The sequence below is a fragment of the Schizosaccharomyces pombe genome, assembly GCF_000002945.2.
Source record: "Schizosaccharomyces pombe strain 972h- genome assembly, chromosome: I".
Lineage (NCBI taxonomy): Eukaryota > Fungi > Ascomycota > Schizosaccharomycetes > Schizosaccharomycetales > Schizosaccharomycetaceae > Schizosaccharomyces > Schizosaccharomyces pombe.
Genome location: NC_003424.3, coordinates 1,811,339 through 1,829,935, shown reverse-complemented (window position 1 = coordinate 1,829,935; position 18,597 = coordinate 1,811,339). Strand labels below are relative to the sequence as shown.

The 18,597-nt window shown below is 37.0% G+C and overlaps 9 protein-coding genes and 11 long non-coding RNA genes across 20 annotated transcripts; 10 read left to right on the top strand and 10 right to left on the bottom strand.

Moving 5' to 3' along the window:
* Positions 1 to 115: 115 nt before the first annotated feature.
* SPOM_SPNCRNA.2829 lies at positions 116 to 891 on the bottom strand. Its single transcript, NR_192197.1, has one exon. It is a non-coding gene; the product is annotated as a non-coding RNA (long non-coding RNA).
* On the top strand, positions 218 to 2,324 carry tna1 (nicotinic acid plasma membrane transporter). Its single transcript, NM_001018938.3, has one exon. It carries the CDS (start codon positions 566 to 568, stop codon positions 2,063 to 2,065), a length of 1,500 nt encoding a protein of 499 aa, NP_593504.1. The 5' UTR covers positions 218 to 565; the 3' UTR covers positions 2,066 to 2,324.
* Positions 1,161 to 1,367, bottom strand: SPOM_SPNCRNA.2828. Its single transcript, NR_192196.1, has one exon. It is a non-coding gene; the product is annotated as a non-coding RNA (long non-coding RNA).
* Positions 1,528 to 1,792, bottom strand: SPOM_SPNCRNA.2827. Its single transcript, NR_192195.1, has one exon. It is a non-coding gene; the product is annotated as a non-coding RNA (long non-coding RNA).
* Positions 2,325 to 2,817: 493 nt separating the features above from the next.
* On the top strand, positions 2,818 to 5,450 carry med6 (mediator complex subunit Med6). The gene is made up of 4 exons (NM_001018937.3): positions 2,818 to 2,971; positions 3,127 to 3,333; positions 3,389 to 3,471; positions 3,513 to 5,450. Exons 1-4 carry the CDS (start codon positions 2,875 to 2,877, stop codon positions 3,774 to 3,776), a joined length of 651 nt encoding a protein of 216 aa, NP_593503.1. The 5' UTR covers positions 2,818 to 2,874; the 3' UTR covers positions 3,777 to 5,450.
* On the bottom strand, positions 3,688 to 5,353 carry itt1 (ubiquitin-protein ligase E3). Its single transcript, NM_001018936.3, has one exon. The coding sequence runs from the start codon at positions 5,149 to 5,151 to the stop codon at positions 3,844 to 3,846; it is 1,308 nt and encodes a 435-aa protein (NP_593502.1). The 5' UTR covers positions 5,152 to 5,353; the 3' UTR covers positions 3,688 to 3,843.
* On the bottom strand, positions 5,306 to 5,964 carry SPOM_SPAC1002.20 (uncharacterized protein; the record flags this gene model as incomplete). The annotated part of the gene is made up of 1 exon (NM_001018935.3): positions 5,306 to 5,964. One exon carries the CDS (start codon positions 5,962 to 5,964, stop codon positions 5,659 to 5,661), a length of 306 nt encoding a protein of 101 aa, NP_593501.1. The 3' UTR covers positions 5,306 to 5,658.
* A 274-nt stretch (positions 5,965 to 6,238) lies between these two features.
* On the bottom strand, positions 6,239 to 6,462 carry SPOM_SPNCRNA.2826. Its single transcript, NR_192194.1, has one exon. It is a non-coding gene; the product is annotated as a non-coding RNA (long non-coding RNA).
* A 43-nt stretch (positions 6,463 to 6,505) lies between these two features.
* On the top strand, positions 6,506 to 8,535 carry psu1 (beta-glucosidase Psu1). The gene has a single exon (NM_001018934.3). The coding sequence runs from the start codon at positions 6,747 to 6,749 to the stop codon at positions 7,998 to 8,000; it is 1,254 nt and encodes a 417-aa protein (NP_593500.1). The 5' UTR covers positions 6,506 to 6,746; the 3' UTR covers positions 8,001 to 8,535.
* A 27-nt stretch (positions 8,536 to 8,562) lies between these two features.
* Positions 8,563 to 9,237, bottom strand: SPOM_SPNCRNA.2825. The gene has a single exon (NR_192193.1). It is a non-coding gene; the product is annotated as a non-coding RNA (long non-coding RNA).
* Positions 8,914 to 9,310, top strand: SPOM_SPNCRNA.2824. The gene has a single exon (NR_192192.1). It is a non-coding gene; the product is annotated as a non-coding RNA (long non-coding RNA).
* A 353-nt stretch (positions 9,311 to 9,663) lies between these two features.
* ssd1 (putative succinate-semialdehyde dehydrogenase) lies at positions 9,664 to 11,454 on the top strand. The gene has a single exon (NM_001018933.3). The coding sequence runs from the start codon at positions 9,745 to 9,747 to the stop codon at positions 11,239 to 11,241; it is 1,497 nt and encodes a 498-aa protein (NP_593499.3). The 5' UTR covers positions 9,664 to 9,744; the 3' UTR covers positions 11,242 to 11,454.
* On the bottom strand, positions 11,378 to 13,437 carry gaa1 (GPI-anchor transamidase complex subunit Gaa1). Its single transcript, NM_001018932.3, has one exon. The coding sequence runs from the start codon at positions 13,281 to 13,283 to the stop codon at positions 11,538 to 11,540; it is 1,746 nt and encodes a 581-aa protein (NP_593498.1). The 5' UTR covers positions 13,284 to 13,437; the 3' UTR covers positions 11,378 to 11,537.
* On the top strand, positions 11,608 to 11,943 carry SPOM_SPNCRNA.2823. Its single transcript, NR_192191.1, has one exon. It is a non-coding gene; the product is annotated as a non-coding RNA (long non-coding RNA).
* On the top strand, positions 12,687 to 12,961 carry SPOM_SPNCRNA.2822. The gene has a single exon (NR_192190.1). It is a non-coding gene; the product is annotated as a non-coding RNA (long non-coding RNA).
* Positions 13,438 to 13,511: 74 nt separating the features above from the next.
* Positions 13,512 to 14,063, top strand: SPOM_SPNCRNA.2821. The gene has a single exon (NR_192189.1). It is a non-coding gene; the product is annotated as a non-coding RNA (long non-coding RNA).
* SPOM_SPNCRNA.763 lies at positions 14,016 to 16,497 on the bottom strand. Its single transcript, NR_151137.1, has one exon. It is a non-coding gene; the product is annotated as a non-coding RNA (long non-coding RNA).
* sgt1 (snRNP binding protein Sgt1) lies at positions 14,190 to 16,196 on the top strand. The gene has a single exon (NM_001018931.3). The coding sequence runs from the start codon at positions 14,309 to 14,311 to the stop codon at positions 16,079 to 16,081; it is 1,773 nt and encodes a 590-aa protein (NP_593497.1). The 5' UTR covers positions 14,190 to 14,308; the 3' UTR covers positions 16,082 to 16,196.
* On the top strand, positions 16,196 to 18,528 carry dld1 (dihydrolipoamide dehydrogenase Dld1). The gene has a single exon (NM_001018930.3). The coding sequence runs from the start codon at positions 16,268 to 16,270 to the stop codon at positions 17,801 to 17,803; it is 1,536 nt and encodes a 511-aa protein (NP_593496.1). The 5' UTR covers positions 16,196 to 16,267; the 3' UTR covers positions 17,804 to 18,528.
* Positions 16,618 to 17,147, bottom strand: SPOM_SPNCRNA.2820. The gene has a single exon (NR_192188.1). It is a non-coding gene; the product is annotated as a non-coding RNA (long non-coding RNA).
* Positions 18,529 to 18,597: the final 69 nt, after the last annotated feature.

Here is an 18,597-nt window from a genome sequence, read left to right as displayed (position 1 = left end):
CGCAGTTTAAAAAGCTACGTATAATAAACGAATAAAAGGCTTTACAATGATCTAATCAATTTCAGCCTTTATATTTACCGAGGCATAAGTTGTCCAATCATATTATTTTTTAGAACTAATATTCAATCATTGCAAGCTATTTCCAGATATCCGGATGCATGCTCAACCGATCAGCCGGGTTATATATTGACTGTACATGGCTCGACGAAAAATGCTCACTGCTTTGAGATCGGTCATCAACATCCATATATTCATCTTTTTTTTCTTCTCCTTAATAGCTTGGGGAATTGTATTTCCTTTCAGATTTTGGAATTTCGCGGTACCTTTTCTAATACTGGTTTTCACTAATTCACCTTCACTTAAGCGAAAAACCCAAAACTTAATATCGCTGCGAAAATCATTTGTATCAGATTGACATTAACCATTCGATTGATCCCTAGTAGTTTCACTTATATCCTACTAATTCCCTAATTATATTGCATTTAATTTACCTTTTATAAAAAGACAACTTACATACGAAAAAGTTTTAAGGTCGTCGTTTTTCGTTTTCAAAAAAAAAAAAAATATGAAGTCTTTAAGTCACACTAGCAGTAATAAGAGCAATGGCAGCATCTTTACCAAAGCGGATGAAAGTGAAAAAGTCATCAGCCGTTCTAACACTGCTAGTCCAATTTCCATTGAAAATACACATTTGACAAAGTCGGAAAGAGATTCGTTGCTGTTTAGGTTGGATTTGGTTTTGGCTCCTACAATCATGATATTATACCTTGTAGCATTCTTAGACCGTAGTAATATCGGTAATGCTAAAGTTGCGGGGCTTCCCGAAGATTTGAAATTAAAGGGGGATCAGTTTAACATCATTGCAAGCGTATTCTATGTTACATTTATTTTGTTTGAGATGCCAACTACGCTATTGATGAAGAAAGTACAACCAAAACGCATGTTAGCTTTTATCGTTATTTCTTATTCACTTACGACAATTTTTACTGGATTCTGTCACAATTTTGGTGGTTTGCTCGCAGCACGCTTAGTACTAGGTTTTTGTGAAGCTGGTTTATTTCCTTGTTTAGCTCTTTACCTTACAATGATTTATTCAAGAGTAGAATTGGCACCTAGAATTGCTTACTTGTTTGCATCTTCTGCTTTGTCAGGTGCATTTGGTGGTCTATTCGCATATGCAGTTTTGCATATGGACGGGGTAGGCGGGTTCGCTGGTTGGAGATGGCTTTTCATAATTGAAGGATTAATAGGATTTGTATGTGGTGTGGCAGTTTATTTTATCATTCCAAACGATATTACAAAAGCATGGTTTCTTTCCAAAACTCACCAGGAGATGATGCGTAAACGACAACTGGAGAGAGCTGCAGATCTTGAAGCAGCACATTTTGACTGGAAAGGTGTGAAATCAGCCTTCACCGATTTTAAAGTATATCTTTATGCCCTTTCTGAATTTGGACAGGACACATGCTTATACGGATTTAGCACTTTTTTACCGGCCATCATCAGTGGTATGGGATATACCTCGCTTTCTGTACAGTATATGACTATTCCTGTTTACATTTTAGGAGCTGCAACTTATATTGCCGCATCATTTCTCTCTGATCGTTTCCATCACCGTGGCATAATCTTAATTATTGGCAACATCTTTCCAATAGTTGGATACATTCTGTTGTTGGCTTGCCAAAATAATAAATCTGTTCTTTACTTTGCATGCTACCTCTGTTCAGTCGGCGTCTATACAGGTGCTGGGCTTAATGTTACATGGTTAAGTGCAAACATTGCACCTCATTACAAACGTGCTACTGCAATTAGTTTACAACTTGCAATTGCCAACTCTTCTGGAATCCTGGCCGGACAAATTTACCGTTACCCACCAAAATACATTGCTGGCCATTTGACTTCATTAATAGCTATATTTATCTCCACTGTATTGCATGTTGTGAATATATTCTTCTTGAAGCATCAGAACTCCAAGAAGCAAAAGTCTTTGGCTTCAAGTTCTACCATCGATTTATCTGAGCAGCCTAAAGATGACAAGGATGCTCGTTTTCACTATATACTATAATTTTCGACAGTCCGCATACCAAATATGACTATTTGCTTGATTAATTTGAGATTTAGTTCCGACTGTTTGTTTAAAATTAACTCAAAAAAATTTTCATTTCCTAATATTTTTCTTACTGTTTATTAATCGCTTCCCTTTTTTAAAAAATAATAGCAATAATAATAATAATAATAATTAAGTCATTGAACTAATGAATGAAAAAAATTGAATTAATATTTATTAAAATGGAAGCACGAAATATTTTTTAAGTCAATAAATGCTTTTAGTTTTTTTTTTCAATACTGGTTACTTGAGTAGATAATATTATAAATATTTTTTCAGTTCAGCGATAAGTAATTGTAGAATATGATATTCGTTTTTATTTTTATTTTTTTAAATAGTGATTCATTTTTTTGTCTATAAATTTCTAGCTAGAGAATGAATGTTGTTTGTTTCAACAACACAAATAGTTCAATCCAATTATTGAGAATATAGGGAAAAAGCTGTCGAGTAATATTTTTATTTGAATAACTTCTATTTGCGAACATAATACGATTAATTTCAAAACTGGTTTATAAAAATGTAGGTGTAACCCTTGAATTCATTGAGTTTCTCATTCATAAAGCAATTAATTCGATTTCCCAATCTTTAAGTCAGTTAAAAAGGTAATATGCAATTAATATTTACAATCCAGCTGCAATGTAACACAGCTTGTATTTAATTCCATCCCACTAGCAACACTAGACTATTCACCATCCATACTCGGTCTGCTCAACGTTCACCTACATTAAACATTCCCCGTTTGTTAATATCAAAAAAGTACCTTGAAAATGGCCTCTGGAGCACCTCCTTCAGTTGATTTAACTAGCATACAGTGGCGTATGCCTGAATGGGTTCAGTCGATGGGTGGTTTACGAACAGAGAATGGTGAGTTTAACATTTTTTGTTTGCGCAGTATGCCCTCTTAAAATAGACTCTGTACAATTCGAAGAGAAAAAAATTTAAAGAGATGTAATTAGTTGATAAAGCAGCAAACAACTTCCAATTTGTTGCGTGTAATTTTGCTAATATAGAAAACTTAGTTCTCGAGTATTTCTCTCAATCTCCCTTTTATAGTCACAAGTCCAACAACGAGATGTTAAAAATGCAATCACAATTCAATGCACTAGATTTGGGGGATTTAAATAGTCAACTCAAGCGACTGACTGGTATTCAATTTGTAATTATACATGAGCGCCCTCCATTTTTGTGGGTTATACAGAAGCAAAACAGACTTAATGAAAATGAGGGTATATTTAAAATGGTTCTTTTATGAAAGTCGGAACAGCAATTAACTTTTACTAGTTAAACCACTAACGGTTTATTTTGTTTGCAATGAGAATATTTATATGGCACCAAATGCGTATACTCTACTGGCTACAAGAATGGTATGCCTTTCTTGGTTGAAAAGTCCTTAGCTAACGTCTAGTTAAATGCAACCTACTGTTTTCAAAAGGCGCTGACTAAAATTGAGAAATTTCCTCAGTATAATCCTCAAGAAGGCTACACGTACCCTAAACTATCCAATGATAATTTGGAAGTAGACCATTCAAACACAAATGAGCCAGCTGATGAAAATAAAAATCAATCTATAGAGAATGCAGATTACAGTTTTTCTCCTGAGGATTTTTCAGTTGTGAGAGCATTTATGCAAAGTCTTCACTCATCAAAGGAAGCACCTGATGTTAAGTGACTGTATAAAAATTTCATTCCAAAATACATAAATAAATTAATAAGAGGATCTTGCACAAATAGAGTTTTCAAGTCCAGTTTTCCGAAAAACGCTGTTTTTCTGCGGCAGAAGCAAACAACATACCATAGCATGAACTGACAGGATCGTTGAAATGTTTGTATGGATTTTGTTCCATCAGATATGCGCCACAAAGAAAGCAAAAGTGGGTTCCACAAAGACAATTCATATGACAGCATCCATCAATCCTTTCAACGACTCTATCGCAAGTTGGGCAACGCTGGCCATTTAACAAAACCCATTTCTCTGCCTCCTCATCATTTTTTACTTGTTCAACAAGTCTGTCTATAATCCGTTTACCGTAGCGTTTTTCCAGTTCCAAAGCCTTTTCCGGCTCATTTTCCTGATAATTTAAATACATTTCAACCAGCTTCTTTGAGTCACCTTCCAACTTACATGGGGATAGATCACCATGCCACGTAGCTTGACAGAAGGAGCAAAAAGCAAAATCACATTTCTGACAAATGGCAAGTTTCTGTCCGGGATCGCGTTTCGAAGGACCTTGACAAAAGGATCTTGGGCAAAATATAATATTGGAGTCATTTTCGTATCTTCTTTTTTCCTCTAGTTCCTTATATCTATTAGTCAACTGAACGCCCACTATTGATTCTAATTCTTTCAAGGTAAGTACTGGTGCGTCCTTTCCACAATCCAAATCTATACACTTTATTTGGGAAAACATGCCTTCTTGAATACACATAGTGTAATAATCTCGTAAACAAGATTGGCATGACACATGACCACAGCGAGTAAGCTGAAAACAATCAGTACCATTGAATTCGTCAAAACAGACGTTACATTGAAATTTTCGAATCTGGAATTCCAAAAGTTTTGCATTTTTATCAAAAGCAAGAATTTCCTTTTTTAAGTCATCAAAACCGCCTGGAAATACCATTTCAGTAGGAAGATGAAAAGCGATTGTTGCAATCGAACGGACGTGTTCAATGGCGTCGAATAAAACGCAATCGTGAATTTCATTCCACAGCTTAATTAAGGAAGAGGTTAAAACACGCTTTTGTTTCAAAGGGAGCCATGAAGATTTCAAAAAAAAGGTTGGAGGAGAGTTAAAAGGATATGCTTCAGGAAGAAAGAATTCCATGACTAAATCCGGGAAATGCCTCACTACGATTGTATCTGTGAGCGTAGATTCATCGGGAGACTTAAAGGAAAGGAAATAGTCGCTCTCTGTATTAACTGGTATGTTAAGCCGACCATAGTTATTACCATCCAAGTGTATTTCGGGATAGATTGATTGTAAAGCAATTAGTTCATCTGCAACTAAATGTTTGTTATCTGATTCCACCTCCACCTCCAACATACTCAATAAAATGCCCGAGTTTACCAATAAATCACAAAGAATTTGGAGCAACCTTGATGAAACAGTCAACTAAGAAGACCAAGATTTCAAGGCAACAGAAAAGTGAACAATTCAAAGAATGTGTTTTGATTCCAGAATAATGAAAAGACGATTTCTGCTGGCCACCTCAGCAATTAAGAAATCGCCATTTGGTAAAATTTCCGGTATGAATTTACATTAGTAAGGCAATAAGAATATGCTGTCTCTCTTTTTACCATGTAAGAATAACGTGTCGTTAACCAAATGGACTGTAAGTATGCTAAACGTCACTGTGTAAAATAATGCAGTTTTCTATAGCTCCTTTCAAACTAAGCAAAGGAAAAAGACGTTAATCTACTCGTGTGCAAAGTTTTCCATGCAGGGTACCGAAAATTCTTGACTTGCAACAATTCAGAATATACTTATATATCAATTTCGTCAAGTTAAAGTATTGCTCATATCTGAATATGTAATAGACCATCAGTTGGTCTAGAAGAAAAGGAATTCTTCTCCAACCATGGTATATGGTCCAAAACAATAAATATTAATGAAACTATAGTTAAGAAATGAAGGGCATAGTATTTTCAGCTTCCTGAATATGAAACGATTTGTTTTGTTTATGGTTTGATCTACCTTAAGCAGCGCGTCATCATTCCGATCCGTTAAATGTTTAAAGTAAATGTAGTCTGATGTTGAAAACGCAAGATTGTGTACTACGGTATCGTGGTATGATGGATAAAAATAGAAATTGATTAGCCGATGAAAACCATCCCGTAAGCTTCTTTGGAACGTCATTTTACGATACGTAAAAACGAGATCGATAACTAAGCTTTACGACGTCAAGAAGATGGCCATATTAAACGAGGTTTTAAAAGTAAAGTTGGGGTGTACGCTAATTAAATTATCGATAAAGAAAACTATGATGTGGTAAATGAAATCATGATTAATTAATTGAGAAAATTAGTAAACAAAGAAACTTTAACCTCTTAAAAACGTAAATCAAGGAGATTTTGAAAAAAACAATATCAAAAGAAGCTCTATTTGCTTCACGTATAAACAGGGTTTATTTTAAACAAAAGAAAACGGTACCACCTCAGCAAACGGTAGAAGCTCTTACAGAGTACTTACTGCACTTGGTATCGTAGTTTAGCGAGCTCTAGCCCATTGCAAAGCCTCACCTTAATAAATTAATTAAATATATTACTCCACCAATCATTTAGTCGTACGTGGAATATAAAGTTGCGGTCTCGATTGTCCAAGTTTCACCGGTTCCGTGACGCGTTGTGACTGCTTCCGCGATAGGTAAAAACAGGCCCTCTCCCTACCAAACCTGCCTGTCGTTTACCAACAACCGTCATTAGAAATCTACAGCTAGCTGTTATAATATATTAATAGTTGGATACCGGCCTGTATTCCTATATACCCAGAGATACATTCAAGCAAACTTTCTTTTCTTGACTTGTCTCATCTACTATCGTTTTAAAGAATTTTTCTTCGTTCGTTCCTTGAATTTTAGACACATATAAACCTTCTCTATCTATCTATCCATATATCTTTTTTGTGTATAATTTAGCAAAATGCGTTTTTTCGAAACTTTAGCACTTGCTCTTCTTACCACTGGCGCTTTGGCCGCCCCTTTCCGCCATCCTCATCACTTGCTTAACAAGCGTGATGTGTCCGTCGTTACCTCTAAGGTTTACGCCTATACCACCGTTACTCTTGAGGCTGCTGCTTCCGCCATTTCTACTAACGGCGCTGCTAAGGAGGCTGCTACTGCTGCTGGAGACGCTGAGACCACCAGCTCGGTTGCTGCCTCTGTCACTCCCGCTGCTTCTAGCTCGGTTGCCGCTTCAGTTACTCCCGTTGCTTCTAGCTCCGTCGCTGCTTCAGTAACTCCCGTCAGCTCTAGCGCTGTAGTTGACTCTGCCACTTCCGCTGCTGCCTCTTCTAGCGTCATTCCCACCTCCTCTAGTGTTGTTGCTAGCTCTAGCGAAGTTGCTTCTTCTACTACTTCCTCTGCTGCTGCTTCTGCTACTTCCACTGGCAGTAGCTCTGGTGGTTTCCAAGACGGTGTTTACGATTGCACTGATTTCCCTTCTGACCAAAGCGGTGTTGTTGCTTTGGATTACCTTGGTTATGGTGGTTACTCCGGTATCCAAATTGGTGATGGTGCTGGTTCCTCTTGCGTTGAGGGTGCCTACTGCTCTTATGCTTGCTCACCCGGTATGTTGAAGACTCAATGGCCTAGTACTCAACCTTCTGACGGTGAAACCCGTGGTGGTTTGCTTTGTAAGGGCGGTAAGCTTTACCGTACTAATACTGCTTACGATAACCTTTGTGAAAACGGTGTTGGCACTGCTTCTGTTCAAAACACACTTGGCCAAGGTGTTGCCATTTGCCAAACCGATTACCCTGGAAGTGAGAACATGGTTATTCCTACCTATGTTGGTGGCGGTGCTACCTCTCCTTTATCTGTCACTGATAACGCTAACTACTTCCAATGGGAAGGCAAGGGTACTTCTGCTCAATACTATGTTAACAAGGCTGGCTATACTGCTGAACAAGGATGTCAATGGGGTACTTCTAGCGGTGACTATGGTAACTGGTCTCCTCTTGTCTTTGGTGCCGGTATGACTGATGGTACTACTTGGTTGTCCATCTCTCAAAACCCCTTGACTTCTCAACTTGCCAATTACAATGTCAAGATTGTCGGCGCTGATGGCGCTTCTGTTAGTGGTACCTGTGTATTTGAGAACGGTGCTTTCCAAAATGGTGGCAGTGGTTGCACTGTTGGCATCACTTCTGGATCCGGTGTCTTCGTTTTTTACTAAGTTCCCTAATGATTGCGATTTGGGACGTAGGGGATTTTTTTAATATCTGCTTGAACGCTACTTTTGTTAATTTGTAATCCGTCCTTACGGTCAAATTTCTTTAAATTGTCCTTATTAGACGATGTTACAGGCTTGTTTATGATCGAATTTTTATAGATTCGAATTTCTGTCTGTCTATTTTGTTCTTTGCATTGACAGTGATTATTTGGAATCCTATTTCGCACAGAGCCGCCGTTCTTTGCTTTGGACATTATGTGATGTGTGTTGTCTTTAAACCTAATTTTTTTTAAACGTATGAATATTGGTCTTGAAGGATTTAACTTGTTTGTTTGAAAAATGCAGTTTGTTTTCACCAGAAGGAGGTGCATTTTTGAAGCAGTTTGGAAACTTTGTATACGTTTTTGTTAAGTCCTTTCTCTCATTTGGGTTGAAACTTTTTTTTCTTTATTTCTCTTTAAGCGCTACTGCTATTTTACCTTCGTTTTTTTAAATGTTATTTATTACGATTTGTTAATAAAAAAAAGAATTGTACAAACTGATAATCTAATCTAACTATATTTGTGAATAAATTAATAATGTGAGTAATTGAGTAAGTGAGTTTTAAGTTTTGATCTTTTTTGTACTTCTAATTTTTTAGTGTAGGATGAGACACCTGTTAAATTAGTTAGCAAAGCTGCGTTGTGTATAAAAGATAAGATGCATTATTATATGGTGGATGTTATATCTTGACAGATAAGTAATGGATCTTCGCCTGGTTGGGAATCAATTCGCGCAACGAGAATATAAACGACGGACCAAAGGGACTAACCATTGCAAAATTCGTAAGTATTTTTAGTCATTTGATAAGTTTTTGTTGTAACTTGAATGAAATTTTTTTTTTTAAAATACTTGAGCATGGTTTGATTGATATGTCATGGAGGTGTACACAGTGACTATCATTTGAAGAGCGAATATGAGAAGTTAAAAATTTATTGAAACAGCGAGATGCTAGAAGGAGCGAACACAAGTGTTTGAGATGTTATGAAAATTATCTAAACGAGGCAAAAGGTTCAGACATTTCTAAACTGATGCTAAAATGATTTTGAATTTATAAAATAGCAGCTAGTTTATTAGAATGCTTGAACATTTGTAAAATCATTTTTTAACAAGGGCTATAAATTTTTCGTGTATATAAAACTTGAAGAATGTAAACAGTGAAAAAAACCAATCAATCGGTTGGTTTTTTGAAATCAATATCTGATCTACTGTATGTAAATAAAGAAAGGACATCGATAAAATCCAACGGAGGAATTCAAGTTCAATAAAAAGAATCCTACGAAATGGATATATATTTACAATCGAGTGAAATAAATTTGTATTTTTCTTCTAAGTTTATTGTCTCTATTAGTTCAATCACTTTGCAGTGCTTTCCAACGTCGTTCAGTAATGTAGAAGAACGTCGTATACGATATCGGTATCATCTGATAAGCCACTTTTTAACTTCACTATTACTCGTTGCAAACTTCGCAATTCGGCGTTACCTTGGATGATAAGGGCTGCCCTCGTGGACCGTTTGCTGTCTATGTTGGCTTACCGAGATCCCAAGTAAGTGAAAGAGATGACAAGTTTGATTCAGAGCATTCCTAGGTATATATATGAGAGCAATTCTTTGCCCAAGCTGATCAGGAGTGGACTTGATAGAAAATCACCAATTGGTCTGAGCTTGCTAAAAAGGAATTGCAGAAACCGTAGTTTTGCTGCCAATATGAGTACATCGTCGAAATTAAGTACAAACATCAAAGATCTCAGTCTGTTTGATTTAGAGGAATTTCCCGCTCGCAGTTACATCGGTGGAAAATGGGTAACCGCTGCGTCGGGAAAGACGTTTGACGTGGAAAACCCAGGTTTGAACGAGACTCTGGCTCCAGTGACAGATATGTCCGTGGAGGAAACGAGAAAAGCCATCAAAGTTGCGCACGAAGCGTTTCTCTCTTACAGGAACAGCGACATCAAGGAGCGATATGCCATTCTTCGTCGTTGGTATGATTTGATTATGGAAAATGCAGATGATTTGGCCACCATGATGACTTTGGAAAACGGCAAGGCTTTGGGAGATGCCAAGGGGGAAGTCGTTTATGCTGCAAAGTTTATTGACTGGTTTGCAGGTGAAGCTCTACGAATCTCTGGTGATAGTTCAATGTCTTCCAATCCCCAAAACCGGATCATTACGATCAAACAACCCGTCGGTGTAGTTGGTATCATCACTCCCTGGAACTTTCCCGCCGCCATGATAACTCGAAAAGTGGGCGCCGCTTTGGCCGCCGGCTGTACTGTAGTTATTCGCCCGGCCGCTGAAACCCCCTTCACCGCTTTGGCTCTCGCCAAGTTGGCTGAACGTGCTGGTGTTCCAGCTGGAGTTTTAAATATGGTTACTGCTAACTCTCCCAGCGAGCATGGAATTGAGTTGACCACCAACCCATTGATCCGCAAAGTCTCCTTCACCGGCTCCACCAATGTCGGCAAAATCCTGGCAAAGCAATCGTCATCCACTTTAAAGAAGCTTTCCCTCGAACTTGGTGGTAATGCTCCATTCATTGTCTTTGAGGACGCTGACTTGGAAAAGGCTGCTGATGCTTTAATGGCATGTAAGTTTCGTGGCAGTGGACAAACTTGTGTGTGTGCAAACCGCATCTATGTGCATTCCTCTGTGTACGACGCCTTCGTTGATCTTGTCACGGAACGTGTCTCCAAATTCAAACTGGGTTACGGTTTGGATGCTGGCGTCACCCACGGACCTCTTATTAGTGAGAAGGCAATTAGCAAGGTTAAGCAACATGTTGAGGATGCTGTTCAAAAGGGCGGTGTTGTGGTTACCGGTGGTAAAGTGGCTTCCAACCTAGGTCCTATGTACTTTGAGCCCACCGTTATAATTAACGCTAAACAAGGAATGTTAATCTCAGAGGAAGAAACATTTGGTCCTGTTGGCGCTTTGTTCAAATTTGACACAGAGGACGAGGTAGTCGCCTGGGCTAATGACAGCCCAGTTGGTTTAGCAGGTTATCTCTTCTCCAAAGACATTTCTCGCGTCTTCCGTGTTGGAGAAGCATTGCAAGTTGGCATGGTTGGTTGTAATACCGGCCTTGTTTCCGACGTTCTTTCACCTTTCGGTGGAGTCAAAGAAAGTGGATTTGGCCGTGAAGGCAGCAAGTACGGTATTTCTGAATATCTCGATATCAAGTCCTTAACTATCTCGACCCTCTAAGTTGATCAATCGATTTTTAGTATACATGTTAATGACCAGCATTTTGATTTTCATTTCGTTAAGTCTGTATGAGTTTAAAAATTTACGAGCATTAATCAATGCCATTCAATATCGAAAAATATAAATTATTAGAAAACGTCAATTCAATAAAAATTAACTAGCGGAAATGCATTTCTACCTCTAAAAGCTTTCCGCGAACGTAACAATTCTGCGGTAATATTTTTTATAGACAGTTTTTAATGATGTTCGTAAAATAAATAATGATAAGTACTCATACAATAGTACCTTTTAGTCCCTCACAAAGTCTTTGTCTTGGTTTTCACAGACGGTTCATTCCAAAGCGAAAAAAAACTTGTAACTGAGAATATGATTTCAGGTAAAACTAAAATCATAAACACGGATGGCATTAACCAAGAGTTGAACAACTCATATTCTTTTGCCCACAACCAAAATGGTACCAAAGGTCCATTCAAAATTTTAGACAGAGAACAAAGGAATATAAATGTAGAAAAGTATGTCAAGACTGCGAAAAGTAACGAAAGACGTCGATTAAATCTAAATGAAATAAACTGTAATGGTACAAGCAAAATTGCAACAACAAAAGAAAGAGAAAAATTTAACGTACTCACTACGGAAATGAAAAGGGATTTTGACATTAAATCGTAAGAAAGAACCAGTTCAGCGTCTTCACTCGTCATAAAAGTTGAAAAGATAATACCAATAAAAGTGAGCATTAAATAGAGGAATATAAAAACGGTTATCTTAGTAGAAGAAGATACCAAATAATATGCGGCGATCGTACAAAAAATACTAAAAAGCCAAAAAGAAAATGGTCTCCAAAGATCTATTTTTTTTTCATGGTTGATCCAATGTCGGTAAGCTCCGAGCATGAAACTAGCAGCCAGAATTAAAATGGAAGGCATATAATTTCCGATACTAATAAAATGCAAATGATCTAGGATGAAGTAAAAGAAAAAAGATTGATGCAAGTGTTCAAGAAGATTGTTAAGAGATCGAAATGTGCTTTCAATGGCTTGACCAAATCTAAACATGTCAAATGAAAACGGGTCTTTCACTTTCATTCGCAAGGTCAACATGTCAATTCTATATTGAGGAAATAGTGCATGCGCACTAGTAACATTCGAAACTGCTTGTGTCAACATACCCATCCACAAAGATTTTAGACGGGATGTGTATGAGGACCCCGAATTAGCATGGAAATCATATCCTTGTAGTCGTAATGGATAATTAAAATGTTGCATAAAGATTCTCGAAATAGTATTGAAAAGGTCAAGGTTGGGCAACTGTCCATTGGTAGCTTGGTAAAGGACTTCAAGCACGTCCGAGTTATTTTCAGTAGTAACTAGCTCAAGCGATAAACCAGCTTGAATGGAACCAGAACGAATTTTCAATGGTGTGTAAGATATATATGGCGTCGTTTGGTCAAAATAAGACGTGAGAAAACTCGATGGACCATAAACAGGATCATCAAAAATAACCAAGATGATGTCTTTCGACCAAAGAGACCATCCCTGGAAGTATTTCAATAAACTAATGGCTAAAGCAACGCCGGCCTCATTATATTGCCCAATATGATCTTTCCAAGGGACACATAGGAGTAGAGACTCAGTAGCATCACCTCTAGGAGCACGTAAAGTTGTAATAAAATTCGAGCCGTTAAACTCCGATCCGGGAATATTAATTGAGTAGTTTTGTTTCTGAGTGGGAAGTCCCATAGCAGTAAAAATCTGCTCTAGATCATCATACATTGTGTTTGTGCCCACACTTGCATCCAAATGGGACCATGTATTTGCTGCCGTTAAAGATGATGAAACAGTTTTTGAATACCTATTTTCAAAGTAAGTATTCACTTGCCCAGGCAGAAGAGCACTTTCTGAGACATGAAGACGATCAATAATTTCATTTCGAGGAAGTATAAAAATCCATGATAAACCAATTAATGTCAAAGAAAGTTGAAGAAAGAACAAATGTCGCTGGAGAAAGGGAAACACCCGTATCTGTACAAAAGTGAATAGACTCATGGATTAATGAGGTAGTTGTCAAGCTTAAAGAAAAAGACAAACTAGAGGATCTTAACTTCAGCGGAGTCTCTTCGAAAGCATTGATACAAAGTTAGGTATTGCTAACGACGACGACAGCGAAATATTGTTGTTTGTTTACAGTATGGTTTTCGTTAGTGTGAAAGTACTTCCTTCAAGTTGCAGCACTGCATTTTTAAGAAAACGGAGCATCAAAATGTTAAACGATATTAACGAAGTTTGGTGAGGGCAAAAATCTAAATAAATGAAAACAGAGGCATCAGTATTATTTTATGTAAACCAATAAACTAGAATTTTGATAGTATATGGAAGAATAAAGATGATTCAAGATTTTTTACTCAACCTCCAGTGTAATTTGAACCCTTAATGTAATTTACTCTCTACTTAACACATTTTTGTTCTTCAATGCGATGTGCTATAGTGCAAGACATATTGAACCAAACAGAATGGAAGTTGTGTTCAAATTCTTTTTTAATTACTAATCTCTTTTTCATTTGCATACCTAATGATAAAATAATTTTGAGTTTTATGAAAGTCTGAACTTTCATTAAAAAACACTGTCTACTGCTTTAACAAAAATATTTGAATTATACGGTCGAAGTGAAGATCTCTAGGCTTTTAACTTCAAAACCTATTTTAAAAATAAAAGCGTTATTTTAAGAAATTAAAAATAGTTCTAAAAGTAGCTCGTTCTTTTAACATTATACTAAAGTACCCAGCAGTAGATAGTATTTACTTATACAATCAACACATTTAATGAGATCTCGATGCGAATCATTATTAAATTTAAAATAGCGAATCGCTACGAAAGTAGTATGAGAATTAGAGTATCATCAGTGTAAAATGCCATCTAGTTAATATGTAGACGATCTACAGCAATAAATCCCTATTGAACACGTACCTTAGGATTTATTGCTTTTTATAAATCTTACTGGAAGAAGAGAAAAGCCATTGTTAAACAAATAGATGGACAATCACTGTTTTTAATACAATAGAACACTTGGAAAATGAGCAATCTAGGCAATAACATCACCGAAAGGATAGAAAGCGATTGTATTTCACAAAATGAATGCAGGATTGATGTTTATTTTTCAGAGAAAGAAAAAGAGAGCACAGAAGCCTCTATAAATATGTTTTTAGCTGAATTAGAGAGACTCCAGTTAGAATATGGGAAAGAACATATATGGCAAAACGAAGAGCTAAATTTACAAAGAGTCGAATATCAAGGGAAGGATTGTATTTTAGGAATAACGAATTTTGGGGACTGTATTGATGATGAATGGTACATCGTTTGGTTATTAAGAGAGGCAAGTAAGGCTGTAAAGTCAGCATTTGTCAGAATTATAGATGAGGACGGAGAATTTTTGTTGATAGAAGCAGCACTATCTCTTCCAAAATGGATTGATGAAGACAACTCCGATTATCGAGTTTGGATTCACAATGGCGAGGTTATAATTCTTCGACCTGAAGATGAGTTTTTAAAAAAAATGAACAGATGTCCTCCTCTAACAAGAGAGCAAGCAATCTTTCAAATTTCTTCGGGCAGTAACTTATATACTAGTCGCGAGGTCAATGACTCCATAAGTCAACGTCTTAAGAAGTTTCCAAAAGCAGCTAATGTAAAGCTTAGGGCCATCTGCACAGTACCGAGAAAAATTGTACACGTACTACAAAAAAATAAAAACTTGATAAGTAGTGCTGTTAATGCATTTTACTACAGAGACCCAATCGATGAAAATTATTGCGACCGAATGAGTAAGTTTAACCAAAACGATCTTGTTACCACGACTATAACTTTTACCCCTCTCTTGTACGCTCAACTATATCAGCAAAGATGTAAAACTTTTCGTCCATTTCACTTACCCTCTGATGTTCACTCATTGGATTATGAACGTGCTATTCTAGGAATGAAGCTTTCATGTGGATTTGAAATCCTTTACAACTCTAAAGAAAACGTGGAAAAAAGGACTGAAATTGATGAATACCTTCAAATTCAGCCTCTCCCTACTGATGAAGACATAAAAAAAATACCTCTCATTGAGGATGACACTAGTTTTATGAACGTAAATCCTGATGAACTAGAAGAGCTGTTGGAAAAAAAGTTAAATTCTTTTTGTGATGATTTTGGAGATGATGAAAGGTCTGGTTTTGACAACACCGATCACGATAATACGCTCGTAGGCGAAGAAGAAATGGTACCAGGGAATCATGGCGGAAAAAGTATTAATGAAGAAATTACCAAAAATAAACAAAAGCAAAATTTTAATGAATCGGATTTGAAAAATATGGCTTCAAGAATTGAGACGTTTATTAATGATGAAGCCTCCAATAATCATAGAGAGGACTTTTATGGAGTAAAAAATTCTGATACAGATACAGATTCTGATTCTTTGGCGGATTCCGATGATGAGATCTTTTTAAACAGAAATCAAGGAATCGACGAGGTCGAGTTTGACGAAACCAAATTTTACGACCTTTTAAAAGGAAAAGATGGGAAATATCAAAACCAAGATGTTGACGAATTCTCTTCAGGGAATGAAGATGAAATGGACATCCCAGGCGATGCTAATATGGAAGAATACATGCGTGCCATGGATGAAGAGCTGTATGGTGGATTAAGGGGCAGAGATGAGGGTTTAGAAGGTATTGATGATAAAGATATTGATTTGAACCTCATGAAAAATATAATTGAAGGCATCGAAGCAAACCCTGATTTGTACGGAGGGCCAATATCAACTTTGCTCAATAGCTTAAAAATACAGATACCGAGAGAAAAATAATTTTCTATCATAACAATAGATAATTTTTAATATTAACAATGTTTTTCTATGTATATTGTTGTTGGATTTTAACCTTACCTTATTTGCTCCTTTGATGAGATTATGATATCCTCCAAGAACCATTAGAACAAGATAAAAAGCGTGTTGTTTTTCATATTTTGTTATTGCTGGGTTTGATTAAAGATTATGTTGAACTCTGTGATTAAAAGATCGGCACTTTGCCGGTTCAAATTCACGTGTTTGCAGGTTAGTGAATGCAGACCGGCACAAATTGAAATTTCTAAGCGATTGTACTCTGCAAAAGCCTCTGGAAACGGAGAATACGATCTTTGCGTTATAGGCGGTGGTCCTGGCGGTTATGTTGCTGCCATTCGTGGTGCACAACTAGGTTTGAAGACCATTTGCGTTGAAAAAAGAGGTACCTTGGGAGGCACTTGCTTAAATGTTGGTTGCATCCCTTCCAAGGCTTTGTTGAATAACTCTCATATATACCATACTGTTAAACATGATACCAAGCGACGTGGCATTGACGTTTCCGGTGTTAGCGTCAATCTTTCTCAAATGATGAAAGCCAAGGACGATTCTGTTAAGTCATTAACGTCCGGTATTGAATATCTTTTCAAAAAAAATAAGGTAGAATATGCTAAGGGTACAGGCTCTTTCATCGATCCTCAAACTCTCTCTGTTAAGGGAATTGATGGTGCTGCAGATCAAACTATTAAAGCCAAAAACTTCATCATTGCCACTGGAAGTGAAGTTAAGCCATTCCCAGGTGTAACAATTGATGAGAAGAAAATTGTTTCTTCTACAGGTGCCTTATCTTTATCAGAGGTCCCAAAAAAGATGACCGTTCTTGGTGGTGGTATCATTGGATTGGAGATGGGCAGTGTATGGTCAAGACTTGGTGCAGAGGTTACCGTCGTTGAGTTTTTGCCAGCTGTTGGAGGTCCTATGGATGCAGACATTTCCAAGGCTTTATCTCGTATCATTTCTAAGCAAGGTATCAAATTTAAGACATCTACCAAATTGCTTAGCGCCAAGGTGAATGGTGACAGCGTTGAGGTTGAAATTGAGAATATGAAGAATAACAAGCGTGAAACTTATCAGACTGATGTTTTGTTGGTTGCTATCGGCCGTGTTCCATACACTGAGGGTCTTGGCCTCGATAAGCTTGGAATTTCTATGGATAAAAGCAACAGAGTAATTATGGATAGTGAGTACCGTACTAACATCCCCCATATCCGTGTGATTGGTGACGCTACCCTTGGTCCTATGTTAGCTCACAAGGCAGAAGATGAGGGTATTGCCGCTGTTGAGTATATCGCAAAGGGTCAGGGACATGTTAATTACAACTGTATTCCCGCTGTAATGTACACTCATCCTGAAGTTGCTTGGGTTGGTATTACCGAACAAAAGGCCAAAGAAAGCGGTATTAAGTATAGAATTGGCACTTTCCCCTTTTCCGCCAATTCCCGTGCCAAGACCAATATGGATGCCGATGGTCTTGTTAAAGTCATTGTAGATGCGGAAACCGACCGTTTACTTGGAGTACACATGATTGGCCCTATGGCTGGTGAATTGATTGGTGAAGCAACTCTCGCTCTTGAATATGGAGCTAGTGCTGAAGATGTCGCTCGTGTTTGCCATGCCCATCCCACTTTGAGTGAGGCTACTAAGGAAGCAATGATGGCTGCCTGGTGTGGAAAGAGTATTCACTTTTAGAGGGGACTCTACTAGTGAGCCATTCAAGATTCATATAAACGATTAAAGCTTATGATTGATAAGAATAAATTTGAATTGCTTCGAATTTTTGTTTATGTTTCTGACGAATTCTAGTATGTCTAGTATGTTTCAATTGATACTTTCCGTTTACTTTTTCATTTATATTCGCCTATTAGGCTTTCTATAGTTCTGGCACATTGTGTTGCGATTATTTATTCCAATAATGAACTTATTATGGATTACATGTTCCATATGATAGTAAAAGAGAACTAAGAATTTGTTTGATATATACGTTTCACCGTTTTTTATGGAATACATCCTAAACTTATATCTTGCAAGTAAATTAAAGTTATGAACTGAATTTAGCTCCCAATAATTACAATTATCCAGTTCTTACGGTTGTGACAGATATCATCATTAAAGCGGTAGTTTCACAATCCAATTGTTGCGCTATAACTTGGAGATTGAATATTTTTTTTTTCAATTGCTATTACCATTAATTAATCATCATAGACAGCTCGCATGACTGGTTCAAAAAGTAAAAAATTGTATTATTCTACTTTGCGTTGAGTAGTTAACAGTTTTCCTTACTTGAAAAACATCGTTCTTTTCCAGTTAATTCAACATTACACGTTTATTCAAAGTTTCTATAACTTCTATAGTTTTGTTTACTTGGAAATACCGTATTTGACCAGGATACATAATTCGTATTGCGTAAAATTGATGGGCTTCGTTAATGTTTATGAATGAATTAACTAAAGCCGAGCATTAAATAAACTTGCACATGGTGATGT